The sequence below is a fragment of the Electrophorus electricus genome, chromosome 10 (assembly GCF_041902795.1).
Source record: "Electrophorus electricus isolate QZ-2024a chromosome 10, ASM4190279v1, whole genome shotgun sequence".
NCBI lineage: Eukaryota > Metazoa > Chordata > Actinopteri > Gymnotiformes > Gymnotidae > Electrophorus > Electrophorus electricus.
Window position 1 is genome coordinate 15,045,093 of NC_137506.1, and position 14,515 is coordinate 15,059,607.

A 14,515-nucleotide genomic window follows, 5' to 3' on the forward strand; every position below is an offset into this window, starting at 1 on the left:
AAAACCATTGTGGCACAGATCCTAGGTTAGAATGGTGGAAAGCCATACATATCCTTTTAAAATTGAAATCTGCACTCTGTATTTTTGCATTTTTGTGTCATTCTTATAAGAGCAGTGCAAGTGATCTTTGGAGCTTTTTTGTGCTAGAATGAGTGCTGATTCAGTACTCAGTATTTTATTGTGCTCTTCTCTGTAAAGTAAGTCACATCATGCACACAGCATGCACCCCTCCCCTTTAACCCCAGATGGGTACAGAGAGGCCAATGAAGAGTTGATGAGAGAAAGAATGAGAGCTGATAGCAAAGCATTGCACTGCAGCCTGCATTTAATAAAAAGCAGAACTCTAGATGAAACCTGCTTTATATTATTTTTCTAAATGAAAATGTTATATAAAATATCTTATAGAAATGAACCCAGATAGAGATACACACATTAGGTGTGTTTGGGAACTTACTGACTTAGAATATCTTTATTCACTTGCACCATCATTTAAATCAGCCAGATATGACATAATAGGAACAAACAAATGTGAATCTTGAGAAATGTTTGGAGACTATGAACTTGAGCAGTAGCTTTGGTGCCATGGTTCTTTTGTTTTGGAGCTGAACTGCTCCATCCTGCTTTCTGAACCAGAGCATCTGCAGGCAGTTCCACCTGGTCCATCAGTCCCTGCGGTCCACAGTGAAAACTGATGTCATCTTCAGAAAGAATGGGGTGCTGGACTGTGCTGGAGGAAAATCCTGCAGAGATGAGACTGCAGATAGGGACCAAGTACTAATCTCTAAGAATGAATGCTGTTCTCCCTACCCCTCTCATAGATGCTATCTTCATCTCAGAGCCTTAGAGAACTGTTTGCTTTAGTGCACAGAGCTGTTCAGAAGAGATTAAGTGCTATCAGATTCATAATACCAGTCAATTTGCATCCAACATCTCAGAGCTCAGTAGAAAATATGGAAAAACATCTAGAGAAAGAGCCTGCTGCTAAAAGGAATATTGGTTAATTGGTTAATGATACTAGATTATTACATTAATCTAATGATAGTAAATTATTACATTAATGTAATGTAATGCAAATCTGAGGAATGACATGACATAAGAGGAATATTTATACCTTTATTATGGAAATAGAATTGTACAGGAAAAAAGCAAATGCAAAAATTGTGGTGGGGTGTTAACAATAGTCGACGTGTGAAACATGGCAATAAAGAAATGAAGGGGTCAGCTGTACAAAACTAGGTCCTCCTCAGTTCAGCCTGAACCTCTGTCAGCTTCCTGCTGGCTTCATTAAACAGGGGGTGCTCGGTCCCATGAGTCACCTTCATGACATCGTAAGCCTGAGAACAGAGGAGGGCATGGCCTAGTTAGATGCCTGTTATGAGTCCAAATGAGAGAGAAGAACTCTTGTTCAGGTTTCAAAATAGGCGCAGAGCAATTTGTGAGCACAATTTTGTTTAAGTCTGTTGGCAGGCAATAGCCTATTTCCACTGTGTTACAGGTGGCTTTCTGACTGAAAGCTCTCAGCATATTATATATACACACACACTTTTTTTTTTTTTAAAGATCTTAGCTTTATCTTTATCTTATGCAGGATGCTAAATAAAAGAGAAAAGTAAAAAGTGCCTTCAGAAAAGACAACAGAACCATTGGTTTTAGGGGACCTATCAAAAACTGAGTGCTCTGCTGTTCTGGGAACAGGCATAAAAAGGACCAGTGTCGATCCATCGCTTTTCCCAGACCTGCGTGAAGCTGTTTGAAGCTTCCTCCAGCCTGCCCAGGTAGTGCTGCAGTTTCCCCACCCTGAACAGCTCCACAGCCCAGGATGGATGAGGCTCAGCGTAGTGCAGCCTGCCGGAGAAAGCACACCAAATTACACACCCAAAGCTACTGACACAGGCACAGACAGACACCGATTACACACCCATGGGAACAGACATAGAAACTCATTACACACCTACAGCGACAGACAAAGACACCAATTACACAACGCACAGCCACAGACACCAATTCCACACCCACAGCTACAGACACAAATTACACTCACAGACACAGACACCAAATACACTTCAATGGCACAGACACCAATTCCATACCCACAGATACAAAGACACCAATTACACACCCACAACTACAGACACATCCACAGGTATGCACACCCACCCACCCACCTTTTGCAAGTCATGGACACACACACACACACACACACACACACACACACCCTAATTACAAACCCACAGCAATGGACACACAAAAGTAATAGAGACAAATATGACAAGAAAACTGCTTGCATCAGCATATTCAGCATAAGGGTAACGGTTTTGCTATAGTGGGCCTCAGATGAAAACCATTTAGTTTATGCTTGACATTCATAAAAAAGAAAGATGAATGAATGAGTGAGAAAGAAAAAAGTGAGTGAGAGAGAGAGAGAGAGAACTGAGAAAGCAGAGTAGAACAAGTTGAAGAAAGATCTATACAGCTTATTGCTTATTTTTCTAATAAAAAGGAAGAGATGAACCATTCAGATCCATCATTCTGTAGCATGGTAAAAATAGATTTCTGGAATGTTCTGTGCAAGACTGCAGGGACATACAACAATCATAGTAAATGGTACTTAACAAATATCACCAAACGTTATATTAAAACATAACTGTAGCATTCCAGTCATAGCCTAAAGAGCTCTGTAGTTTCTCTAAACTTTATCAAAGCCAAAGTGTGCGCAACCAAAGCCCGAGTACATTTACAGCATTTAGCTGATGCTTTTTTATCCAAAGCGACTTACAATTATGACTGAGTACAACTTAAGCAATTGAGGGTTAAGGGCCTTACTCAGGGGCCCAACAGTGGCGGGGCTTGAACCAGCAACCTTCTAATTACAAGTACTTTAACCACTGAGCTACCATTGCCACCGAGTAGTTCTTATGGCTTCCAATTCTCAAATGCCTTCACATAAAAATAGAGAGACAAAAAAAAAACTCAAATAAGGCTTTGTCGGTCTGCTGATAGGAAATACTGAAACTGGCTACATCGCCTAGTAGATGGTCTTTCTACAGAGCTCTTTAGGCTATGACTGGAATGCTCCAGTTCACATGTTTCTCCGCTGCTGTGCTCTCTTCATTAGCTTCCAGTAGCTGCACGCATCAGATTTAAACCCTTGATGCTTGCCTACAAAGCCAAAAACGGACCAACCCCTCCATACACGAGGTCAACGGTCAAAGCCTGATCCGTACCTCGAGTACTTCAAACCTCAATACGGCTTGGCTTGAAATACCATACTTCAAATCTCATGGAAGACCAGCTTCCATGAACTTCCACTTGCTGTCCAGACAGCAGAGTCCCTTGCAGTCTTCAAATGCAGACTGAAGACCCATCTATTCATAGAATATTTAAATGACAACTGACCCTGCTCCTATACTGCCTAACTAAATTAGTACTTATTGTTGGGTATTGTTTTAATAAACTTATGTTGTCTAACAAACTCTAGTACTTATTGTTTATTGCACTTATCATTGTTTGTACAGGTATCAGCACTGATCCCTGTATTTCTACAGTATTCTAGTTCATTGGTATCTTAGACTGTAACCTACTGTACTGACTAGGACGTATTCTATGAGTAAATGACAAAGCACTTTTGTAAGTCACTCTGGATAAGAGCGTCTGCTAAATAATGTAAATGTCTTTTTTAAGATGCTTAGGTTAAAATATAATGCAAACTTTGAATCTATAATCTTGCCAATCATAGAGTTTTAGATATAGATACTGAAATTAATACCTTAAACCCATGATTTCTATTTCAACATATGCCTCTCAGAAAACCAGCATTTAATTATTTTTTTGTATGTTTTGGTGCTGCATGCTTAACTTAAGTGAAGCACCGACAAAGGTGAGTACCTATTGACTAAAGAATAGGAACCAGAATGAGTTCCATCTGCTGTTACAGACAGTAGGAACATGGTCTCATGAAAATGGCAGGCAGCTCCATCTGATGCCCAGTGGACTGCTACCTCTTTCCTGTGCCAATAGAGCTGGCCCGGCCAATAAGCAACACTGGCTGTCTCTGTTGCCCTGGCAACAGCCTGAAGAGGGGCTGGGGGTGGGAGGGTTCTGTTAACACTTTCATTAGTGTTGGCGCTGCCTCCTTATTCATCTCCTCAGTGGATCATTTCCAAGAACAAAGCAACGCATGTGCTGTGATGGGACCTTTTTAAGAGAATATTAAATCACCATTTCTATCGTCTTCATAAACAGCAAGTTGGCTGGGGGCTGTAAAGATGTGCTTCACTCAGGAAAGACAAAAGCCCTTTATCACTCGTCTCCCTGACAGACAACTACAGCATATTACCGGCACCTCGGCAATCTAATCTGCCCTGGCAGCCGCTTAATAAGCGTTTCTTCCATAATAAATCTTTCTCTTGGAGAGGTCGTCAGATTGGGTGTCTGGAGGTTAATTGTTTTGCCGTTACTGTTCTTGAAAGAAAGTCTACAGTCTGATACTTCTGCCTAATCAAACATCTACCCAGAGGATCAGACTAAATAAACCTCTCAATGACTGTGTAGTGTGTACTCCATGCCCCACAATCAGCAAGGCATCATGTGTAAATTGTATGCATGCTACCAGAATTCTTTTTTTCCTCCATGCTGTTAAAGTGAAGTGTGATTAATATTTACTCTGACCAATGGCTGCCAGGTTGATGGGGAGGAGCCTGTGTAACCTAGCCATAGTTCCAGGTCGTGACCCTGATCCAGAGGAGCATGGGAACATATTTGATGGTCAGAGCAGTCCGGCTGACACACTGGGCCTGGGAGTCACCACACTGTTGTCCCAATTGTGCACTGCCACCTTCGTTAACCAGACCACCACTGCGGATCCTCTTCCTCATCAACAGACAGCTTTGATCACCATTCCTCTTAGTGTGCTGCAGCCCTGTCCTGCTGGCCTCTTCCTCCTCCTCCTCCCAGAGTCTCTGTGTGGGTCAAACTCCTACGGAGTGATCTCTGTCTCACCAATGACTCGATGGGTCGCCTGACCCCAGTGCCGCATTTCTCTGAACAAACCTCTCCTTTTATCTCCACCCTGCTTTCAACTTGGATGTGTATTTCTAGCATGGGTAAAAAAAAAAAAGGTGAGCTTTTTAATGAAAGACCAGTATTGTGAGAGACTTTGCTTTGACTAGTCCTTCCTACACTGCTATACCTCCTGAATTCCAGGGAGCACTCCCAGGGTGTCAGTTAATGCACATTCTTATACACAAGTCAGTTTACATGCCTCACCTCAGGTATTACAATTTCCCAAATTATTGTCATCTGAACAGTGGTGTGAACTGCCAGCTCATACACACTTAAACCGCTCAGAAACGCTCATACCGCCAGCTAGACGTTTGGTGAGTGCTCTGGCTGGAATTCAGATGACCTTCCCATTTTCATTCTCTTGCTCACTCCTAACAGACAGATGTGAATACAGTAAAGGCTCCAACCTCGAGGAAGCTGTCAGAGCAGCCCAGCCATAAATGTGACACATGACTGTAATCATCTTGCAATCTTCTACACATCCATAACCTACACACTACAACCTATATGCGCCTTTTAACCACACGTCACACCAGAACACATTTTTCAAGTCATTGCTGGAAGTGAAGGACTAAATGTGTTTCCATCCTTTTGTCTGCTCAGGGAAGAAGGTGTCTGATGCTCTGAAAGGAGGATTTCTCAGGTTAATGCTAGTTATAGTGTATATGCTGCACCTATCCCCGTCAAGATTTAAATACCACATTTGAATTTGAACCAAAGAACGCCTACAGTGACAGCATATCTGCCCAGTTCTGTTCTAGACATGGGTATTGGGATTATATTTAATATATGAAAAGTAACATGAAATGGGTAACAATGGGAACTGATTTGGAATTTTTAAATAAACAAACAAACAGGAGATCAGCAGGCACATGGAGCACCTCCAGACTAGAGGATATGGGGAAAGGGAGGGTGTCTGCCTCTGTCACTGACACGGCAACATCTCTGCAGGCAAAATCGACAGGAGCACTGTGAGCAGAGGCCAGAGCAGGATAGAAGCATGCAGTGGGGCTCCATCAGGGGCTAAACAGCAGAAGTGCCCGAGGACCTGCAGACCTGCACTGAATCTTCTTTATCCACCTCTGCATGTAGTGGACTCATCCTGGTCAACGGACTGGAAACCAGTCAGGAAACAACAGCCTGTGTTTAGCTACAAAGTTACATATATGAGATTTGTGCAAACCCTAAGCATGCAAATAAACACACACACAGAGACACACACACACACACACACAGAAACACAGGTCTGCTTTTAAAGATACACTGTTCTGAAAAAATCTAAATTGCATTTGCCATCTGGTGCAAATGATCATGCAGGATGTTATTCATCATATTGGATGAAAATTTGCACGGCCAGTTTAAATGTTCTCAGTGAAGGGTTCCAGAAACACATGAAAATTTGTGGCTGTCTCTCAAAATACGTGGGAGAAAAGTGAAAGTTTTCCCCCCACAGAACCTATATTTTCACGCTGGAACAATGTGAAACTTCTAAGATACTGCAACACTAAAATATTGATGCTTAAGACGGGCTTCTTTTGCATATGGAATGTAAAGGAACAGTAACATCTGGCTTTTTCAATGCACAAAACAGACCGCACAAGGCAGTACTGTCTAACATACAAAGTTATAATGAACTTGCTGTAACCCTATCTGCTTTCACTAAACTAGTCTGCACTTGAGATTAAACATGCTAGCACTGGACACAAACTGTTGCATGTATTTTAACACACAAAATGCTCCTCTAAAGAGCTATTTAGGTTAAACATGTTTAATGCATCTGAAATGATTTCTGAACACATTGTTCGTTGGTGTAACACACCAGCACTGGAGCCAGGTGCCTGAGAACAGACAGGGATATATTAACATATATTAACTTATTATATCATTATATATTATTAACATATTGATAGAGTGTGCTGCCATTTTCTGAATATCTATGACAGAATGAGACCACCACACTTATACAAATTATATTTCATGACACAGTGAACATTCATTTAGCAGGGCTGTACTGGCCAGGGTTGGGACGTCTGTGTGACCGGGCTAATAACGCAACCGTGCTACTAACTTTGCATCTGTGCTTCCTGCTCCCATTACTATGAATCATCTCCAAGCTGAGAGGATGTTCTGACTGTGGCACATATTTCACCGGCGCTGTGGAGCCTGTGTAAAAGCGAGTTCTCAACTTTGCAATAAAGCACGAACATCTCGAATTGAAATGAAGGGACAATGTAACATCACAGCAGCCATGTCTTTACCCCATATTGTCTCTAAATTAAACAGAAAGTGTAAGAAAAGTGTGAATTACAACCACATGTGAATTAGTGTTACCATCTAATGAGCCCACACTCATTTAACACGTCTTTAATCATATATAATGCCTTTAATTATGCCCTAGCAGCAGATTGGTGAGGCCAGCCTTCAGAAACTGTGGCCTGCATTCCATTTCACTGGATTACCCAATTAGCCGCCTCCATTTACACACTCATTACAGGACAGTTTGTTTGTCTGTAAGGAAGTGTGGGACTGACCTGTTGGTGGAGCGGGAGGGTTCATAAGGACTGACCTTCACACAGCAGAAAACTCCAAAACAAGCCACAGAATCTGTATGCTACTAGCAGTACAGATACTACACATCACAAACCCTTCATACTGAGTATTCCTACCTCCAATCTGCAAAGTAGATCCTTTATTAAACAACTAATGATAGTTACTAATGACATTGAATTTTATAAAACTTCAAAAGTCCAGTATTCAAAGGAGTAACAACCACATCTGAAAACACTAAAAAAATGTCGCACGCGCGCACGTGCACACACACACACACACACACACACACACACACACACACACACACACTTTCAGCTGCCATGGTTGTTCCTACCACCCCTGATGCCCTGTGACCACCACCCTTCCTCCAACCAACTACTTCTCCGTTGCCCTTGACAGACGTTCTCGTGCAAAATAGGTTTTGGACAGACGTATACCATCAAAACCAGACAAGGACTTCTAGAAAACCGGAATAGACATTCATTGCTTATTTCTTTATTGTTAATATTATTATTTCCCCTCACTATTTATTTTAATCATTTTCTTATATTGTCTGTTGTTGGTCAAGACCCTTTGTGTCTTGGTTCTTCATCATGCTCTAGATGTTTTTCCTTGCCACTGTTGCCCTTGGCTTGCTCACTGGAGGCTTGGACTCAAACATGTGCTTTGTGACTATGGTAGTTGTAAAAATGCTAAATAAATACATTTGACTTCATGTCTCTCTCACTTACTCACAGACACACACAAACAGTAACACCAGTGTAAATGCAGAGGGATAAGCTAAATAGTGTTGGCTATAAGTGGACATCTAGGATGAAGAAATAGCAAGCATAGAGAAAACGCTTGATGATTAATCTGTATTCATTTTAGTTGTCACACATGATGAACAGTGTGAGTTCAATGGAGCTCACAAGCAGCATTTTTGTTGATGATGCAACAAAGCGAAATGCTTTTATTTTGTCAGAAGTGAATCAGTAGGCACTTCTGTTCTTCCTGAAGAGGAATGGCCTAGTCCAAACCCAACCCTTAAGATATATGCCTTTAAAGAACGCCAATTAAAACCTAAATAGTCTCATATTTAGGTTTTATTTCAACCACAGGTAGGTCAAAAGGGCATTTAACCCAAAGCTGTGCACTCTCCATGGCAATAATCACATTGAGATATCAGATTGTTATAAAAAAAAAATTATTTTATTCCTAGATTAAAGAGGAGTTCAAAGAAGAGTGTAAAGCACTTTTCATAAATAATGAATGATGAAGTGCAATATTAACTTAGCAATCAAATTAATTATTGTGAATCAAACTCTCTCTGAATAAGTTAAGCGTTGAGAGCAATTCTAGTCAAACACCCAGACCGACCTCACTAGGAGAAACAGAACAAAACATGCACTAGCTGGAAGCGACAGCAGATAAAAAGACAGAAATATTTAACAAATATATAGTGTTTTTGAGTTTTTAAAATATGCATTTTCAAAATAACAGTGAAATGAAGAAAAGGAGCCAAAGATGATTGGTCAGGCGACTTGGCCCTGTGTATGAAATGAAATGTCTACTTTGTGGGTGCTCCAACTGCCACCAGTATCACTTTCCAAAGCCCTTGAAAGCTGGAAGAGGAGAGGAGATGATGGGGAGATGAAGGTGAGATGATGGGGAGATGAAGGTGAGATGATGGGGAGATGAAGGGGAAACTGCAAAAACTGGAACACTGCTAATAATTGCCTGTGCAAAGGCCGCATGGTCAACCAATTTCAGAAAAAAATGGTAAAATTAACCCAAACCATGAGAACCATGAGAAACGGTGAACAGAGCTGTAAAGGAATTCCCACATGTGCGTGTGCACTTGCCCACAGGGAAAAGCCTCTTTAATGTACATGCCAGCTTGGTTTCACTAAGTGACATGCATATCTATTGCTCTGGGTGGAACACTGATTGGGTTGACCCTGTGAGTGAGCAGTAGGATCCTCAGAACAGCTCTGCAGGCAGGGGGCAGGTGGGCAGGGCAGCAGTCAGAGATCCCAGGAGGAGAGTTGTAGGGCTGCGTGTGAATGAGGGCAGGCTGGATGCCATAGTCATGCGAAAGAGGAGGTGGAGCTCTGAGGGGAACACCTGGCCCCTCACCTGGCAGCCCAGACAGACAAACAGAGGCAGAGTGAAGATCAGTGTTGACAGGAAGCAATTCTGTTCAAAAAGCTCTGACAGCTAAGTGACGAGAGATCTTTGCGAAAGCAATAATTACCTGCATGACTACAAAGGATAAGACTCTGTGTAAGACTGTGTGTTTGTTTGTGTGCATAAGTGTGTACCGTGCATTGACCCTATACAGCAGAGGAAATACTACAGACGCGCTGATTACCAACATCCACAGAAATCAACCAGTAATAGTTCTATTGTCTCACCCTCTGGACCAGCCTCTACTGGCACAACAAACTCTCGTCTTACGTGCGCGCCACGGAGATACATGGAGATGGACACAGAAGGCTGTGTAAGACCAGGTACATATTTAACACATGCTGGCATCTGAAGGCATCTGAACAAGCATGCACAAACATATATAGTGTCCCCTCTACTCATTTCCTCCACTGCAGAATTGATCCGGAATTCCTAGAGCTTTACAAACTCACATCCGCAGCAGTTCAAGTCAATAATCCCATAGTCTGAAGGCGGGTTTGCAGGTTTACCCCCCACCCCACCCCCAATTTGCCACTGTTGGGCCCCGGACCAAGGCCCTTAACCCTCAACTGCTCAAGTTATATTCAGTCCTAATTGTAAGTCGCTTTGAATAAAAGCATCAGATAAATGCTGTAAATGTAAATAAATGTCACAGATTAAGAGTGGACACAGAGACTCATGGGGAATGGTGCTGCCCTGCAGGATCTACTGGAGTTTTAAAGAAGCTGACCAAGTCCAAAAAACAAACAAAGCAAACTGAGCAGCTAATATGTGAAACTTCATTGTGTGATTCTCTGGTCTACAAGTTGCATCCACTGCCGTGGGAAAACAAAAATGAAGAACGTGAAAGGTTGGATTAAGAGCCTGTGGGGCATTGTGGTTCTGCCCTTTCTAAATGACTTCATCTTCACCTGAGCGGAGGAGCTAACCAAGCTCATTCGCTAAAGGTCATACATGAGCTCATTTACAGCACAATCACAAGTAACACTAAACTTAACCCCCCCACACCATACGCATTTTAACACCTACCATACCTACATTAATCCAGACATGGAGGTTAAGGTAGGGATTTAGGTGGGTAGGGTCAGGGTTAATGTGGAGATTAATATGGGTATAATCATGCTAGTGTTTTTTTCAGTCATGCTTGCGTTACCTTCCACCACACGCACCTTAACCTCCACCACACCCACGTCAACCTCCACGTTAGACACCACCACACCCACCTTAACCTCCACCACACCCACCTTAATCTCCACGTTAACCGCCACCACACCCAACTTAACCTCCACATTAACCTGCAGCATAACCTCCCCGTTAACCTCCACCACACCCACCTTAACCTCCACATTAACCCCACCACACCCACCTTAATCCACACCAAACCCACATGCACCTTGATTTCAATATATTCCTCAAAACCAAATCCTTCTAGCTTTTAGGATAACATGGATTTGATTCCTTTAACAACTTTATAACTAATTTGAAAACCTCTTTAATAACACTAACTGATTAACTGTTATCACAAAGAAGCTGAAAGGTACCATGATGTATACTGGCATGATAACCTCATGCAGAGATAAGATGCTATGAAAAATGTATAAAGGGTACCAGAACTGTTTTAACACTATTCTCAGAGAAAGTACCATGCCAACTGCAGGGTGTGAATTAAAGGTGAATTAAAGAGTGTGAAAAAGAGTCACACCAAGGCCGTGCCAGATCTGCATGCTGTCAGATCTGTTCTGACACATCTAAATTGGGCATCAGAAGGTTAGGCTTTGTGGGAGCTGATACTGCAGCAGGACTTATCACTTTACTCGTTAAACTTCTAACTGCATTACGCAATGGTTTCTAGAGAAACCTGGAAATGCAGACTATGAGAGAAGACAGGCCCAACAGAGAGACAGAAATGCACAGACAGCCCGAAACGCACCTGTAAGGTCCCAGGGTCCTGTTCCCATACTCCAGCGCAGCCTCATATTGGTCGAGACTAATGCAGGCATCCATGGCCATGTCCAGCAGCCTGAGTAGGTAGACATTTGTATCTGGGACAGCGTGCGCATGCCGGGCTAACAGGATCTGGCTCTCCTTCTGCAGCTCCTCCCACTCTAGCGTTTAGGTGCAGTTAAGGATACACTTGAAAATAAGTGGAGAAGGATTAAGATACAGAGCCATGAGTGCTTTCATAAGGCCCACATGAACGCCTCAGGGGGCAAGACAACAGGGCTGCGCTTTATACCCTTCCAAAGTCTGGCATGGCTGGAACAACACATGTTGCTCAGTAACAGACGAGGGAAGATGCCACTGGCTGTTTCTTTCATTCTGCCCCTTTGTGATCTTACAGAGAAGATTCTCAAGGTAGAGAGAGGGAGGGAGAGAGAGAGAGAGAGAGAGAGAGAGAGAGAGACAAATTGAGATAGATATGAGAGAGAGGGGGAGATAAAGTGACACAGAGAGACCACTTGCTGTATCTCCCTCAATCTCTGTCAATTTATCTGTTTTAGAAAGAAAGAAACAAGTGGCACCTTTTCCAAAATAAATGTGGCACCTTAGGCTAATAGACAGACAGACAGACAGACAGCTATGTTCATGTGGTCTTAAGCTTTATAAGCCCACCCCCTGTTCTGCCCTATTGCAGCTCTGCTCTGAAGGATGCGGTGTTCAGTTCGTAGATGCTCCAGGTGAGGAAGGGCGTCTCGGATGATCATCCATGCGGTCTTGTCCCCAGCCAGCATGTGAGAGTCCTGCTCACAAATCAAACCACACAAAAACAGCTTAGTAAACTGAGCCTAACCTTTTTATAGCAAAGCTTTTTATAAAACCCAATAGCGATTCAATTGTATCATCATACATCAAGCTAATATGACATAATTCTTACAACTTACAAATCTGTTAAATGTGTCCAAAGATATACTGATTACATATCACTGGTATAAACACAAGGACAATGAGAACAATAAAACATTTTTTTTCATTATTTGCTCGCCCAATCACAGCTCATACTGGGCACTAATCCCTAATGTGCATCTCCTTCCTCTCTCAGAATTGATCCCATCCTTCCAAGATCCAACTCTAACAGTATTCCCATCCTAACCAAGAACCAACTGTAACACTGATCCCATCTTCCTCAGTAACTAATTCTAACACTATCCCCATTCTATACAAAAACAAACTGACACTATCCCCAAACTTTCCCAGAAGTGACTGCATTCTGCCAGAGATCTCCACTAAATCTCATGGCTTGTAGTTTGCATATGAAGCAAGAATGGATGATCAGTTACTGTAAACACAGATGGAACCATGTGTCAGAGCTGAGAAAAAAAATCACAGCACATCACTGCGCTGCCCTTTAATGGAAAAATTTAACCGAAAGGAGGTCAGAAAAGACATTTGTGGTCAAAAGAGACAAATAATACCTGGGAATGCATAGAATTTCTGCTTACTGCAATACCTAGGTGAAGTAGATGTGCACACACTAGAACATCTGCTGGTCTTACTCAGAGCCCAGGGAGGGTTGTCTCGATGATTACTGAACCTACTGCATACGCAGAAGACCGCTGCTTTGAGTGGTTTGCAATGCAGGAGAACTACCCCGTAGAGGTTAACAATGTCTTGGAGATGACCTATTCAGAAAAGCTTAGCTCATTTCTGCTCTGCCCAGTTACTTCAGCACAATAAGGAAGTTCGAAACTGCTCAGAGCTGGAATAACCACACAGTTGTTTTTTGTTTGTTTTTTTCCCTTTCAAGATAATTTTATGAGCTGGTCCTTCAGAGAAGACATAAATTATGGTCATTCAGACACTGGCCTTCTGATTGCAGCCTGAAATCTTGGATAAGCACGAGCATGTTCTGGCATGACACAGTGCGCCATCTCCAACTGATCAGACCTGAGCACCTCATCTGACTAACCAAAGACAATATACAATGAACAAAAGAAGGTCCAGACACATCCAGGGGAAAATCCTACTGATGAACAGGAATCTTTCATGCTAACTGGATACTACTGACTGTTCCACAGCATGAGGTAGCATTAAGTGCCAGCATAAAGATGGGATGGGAGTTTTCACACATATGTCACACTGCACCTACTGCCCACAAAGAAACACAAAAGCCATAAGGATTGTGAATCAATGGGCATAGTTAGAGCTAACTGACATTCTTCAGGCTTTCTGAAGAGCCTGCTAGGAGTCCTAACCACAACCTCTTAGGCACTATAGTCGAAACCTTAGAGGTTTGTGGCAGAGAGATGAACGGATACATGAACGGACCAAACTATATCCAGATTTGCAGACCACAGAAACAAACCAGCCCAATTTGAGTTGTTAAATGTGTACCGTGACAGTTCCGTGTGAAGTAGAGCAGGAGTGCTGAGTAGTTCCTTCACTGCAGAGCCTTAGAGATGAGGCGTTCATCTGCAGACTGCATCTCCAACATAACAAGCCCAGAACACCTTTCACAGTTTCATATTGTCTTTAAAGTGCTACATGCATATATTTGACTGTGCGTGTTTCCTTAGCTTAATATACTCAGCCCATCAAGCTTCTGCCAGCAGAAGCACGGAGACAAAAAAACCCCCAAAAAAGCAGTGCAGGCTGTACTCGATCCGTATCCGAGCCGAACGTGGCCAGGGCAAGGTCAATCTGTCAATCACACAGACCCCTCCTCTGCTCTGGACATGCATGGAGATGATTTGTTAGTGATTAAAGATGCTTCAAAACTCCAACCCAACAAAGCTCA

At 42.5% G+C, this 14,515-nt stretch overlaps 1 protein-coding gene across 1 annotated transcript in view; it reads right to left on the reverse strand.

The window, feature by feature from the left end:
- Positions 1–1,099: 1,099 nt before the first annotated feature.
- The window catches only part of smyd3 (SET and MYND domain containing 3), a 111,011-nt gene continuing 97,595 nt past the window's right edge, over positions 1,100–14,515 (reverse strand). The window contains exons 9-12 of the mRNA XM_026999906.3: positions 12,434–12,521; positions 11,711–11,885; positions 1,737–1,845; positions 1,100–1,334 (exon numbers count right to left, since the gene is read on the reverse strand). Of these exons, the coding sequence (XP_026855707.3) occupies positions 1,233–1,334; positions 1,737–1,845; positions 11,711–11,885; positions 12,434–12,521 (474 nt within the window). The 3' untranslated portion in view covers positions 1,100–1,232. The remainder of the gene's footprint in view (positions 1,335–1,736; positions 1,846–11,710; positions 11,886–12,433; positions 12,522–14,515) is intronic.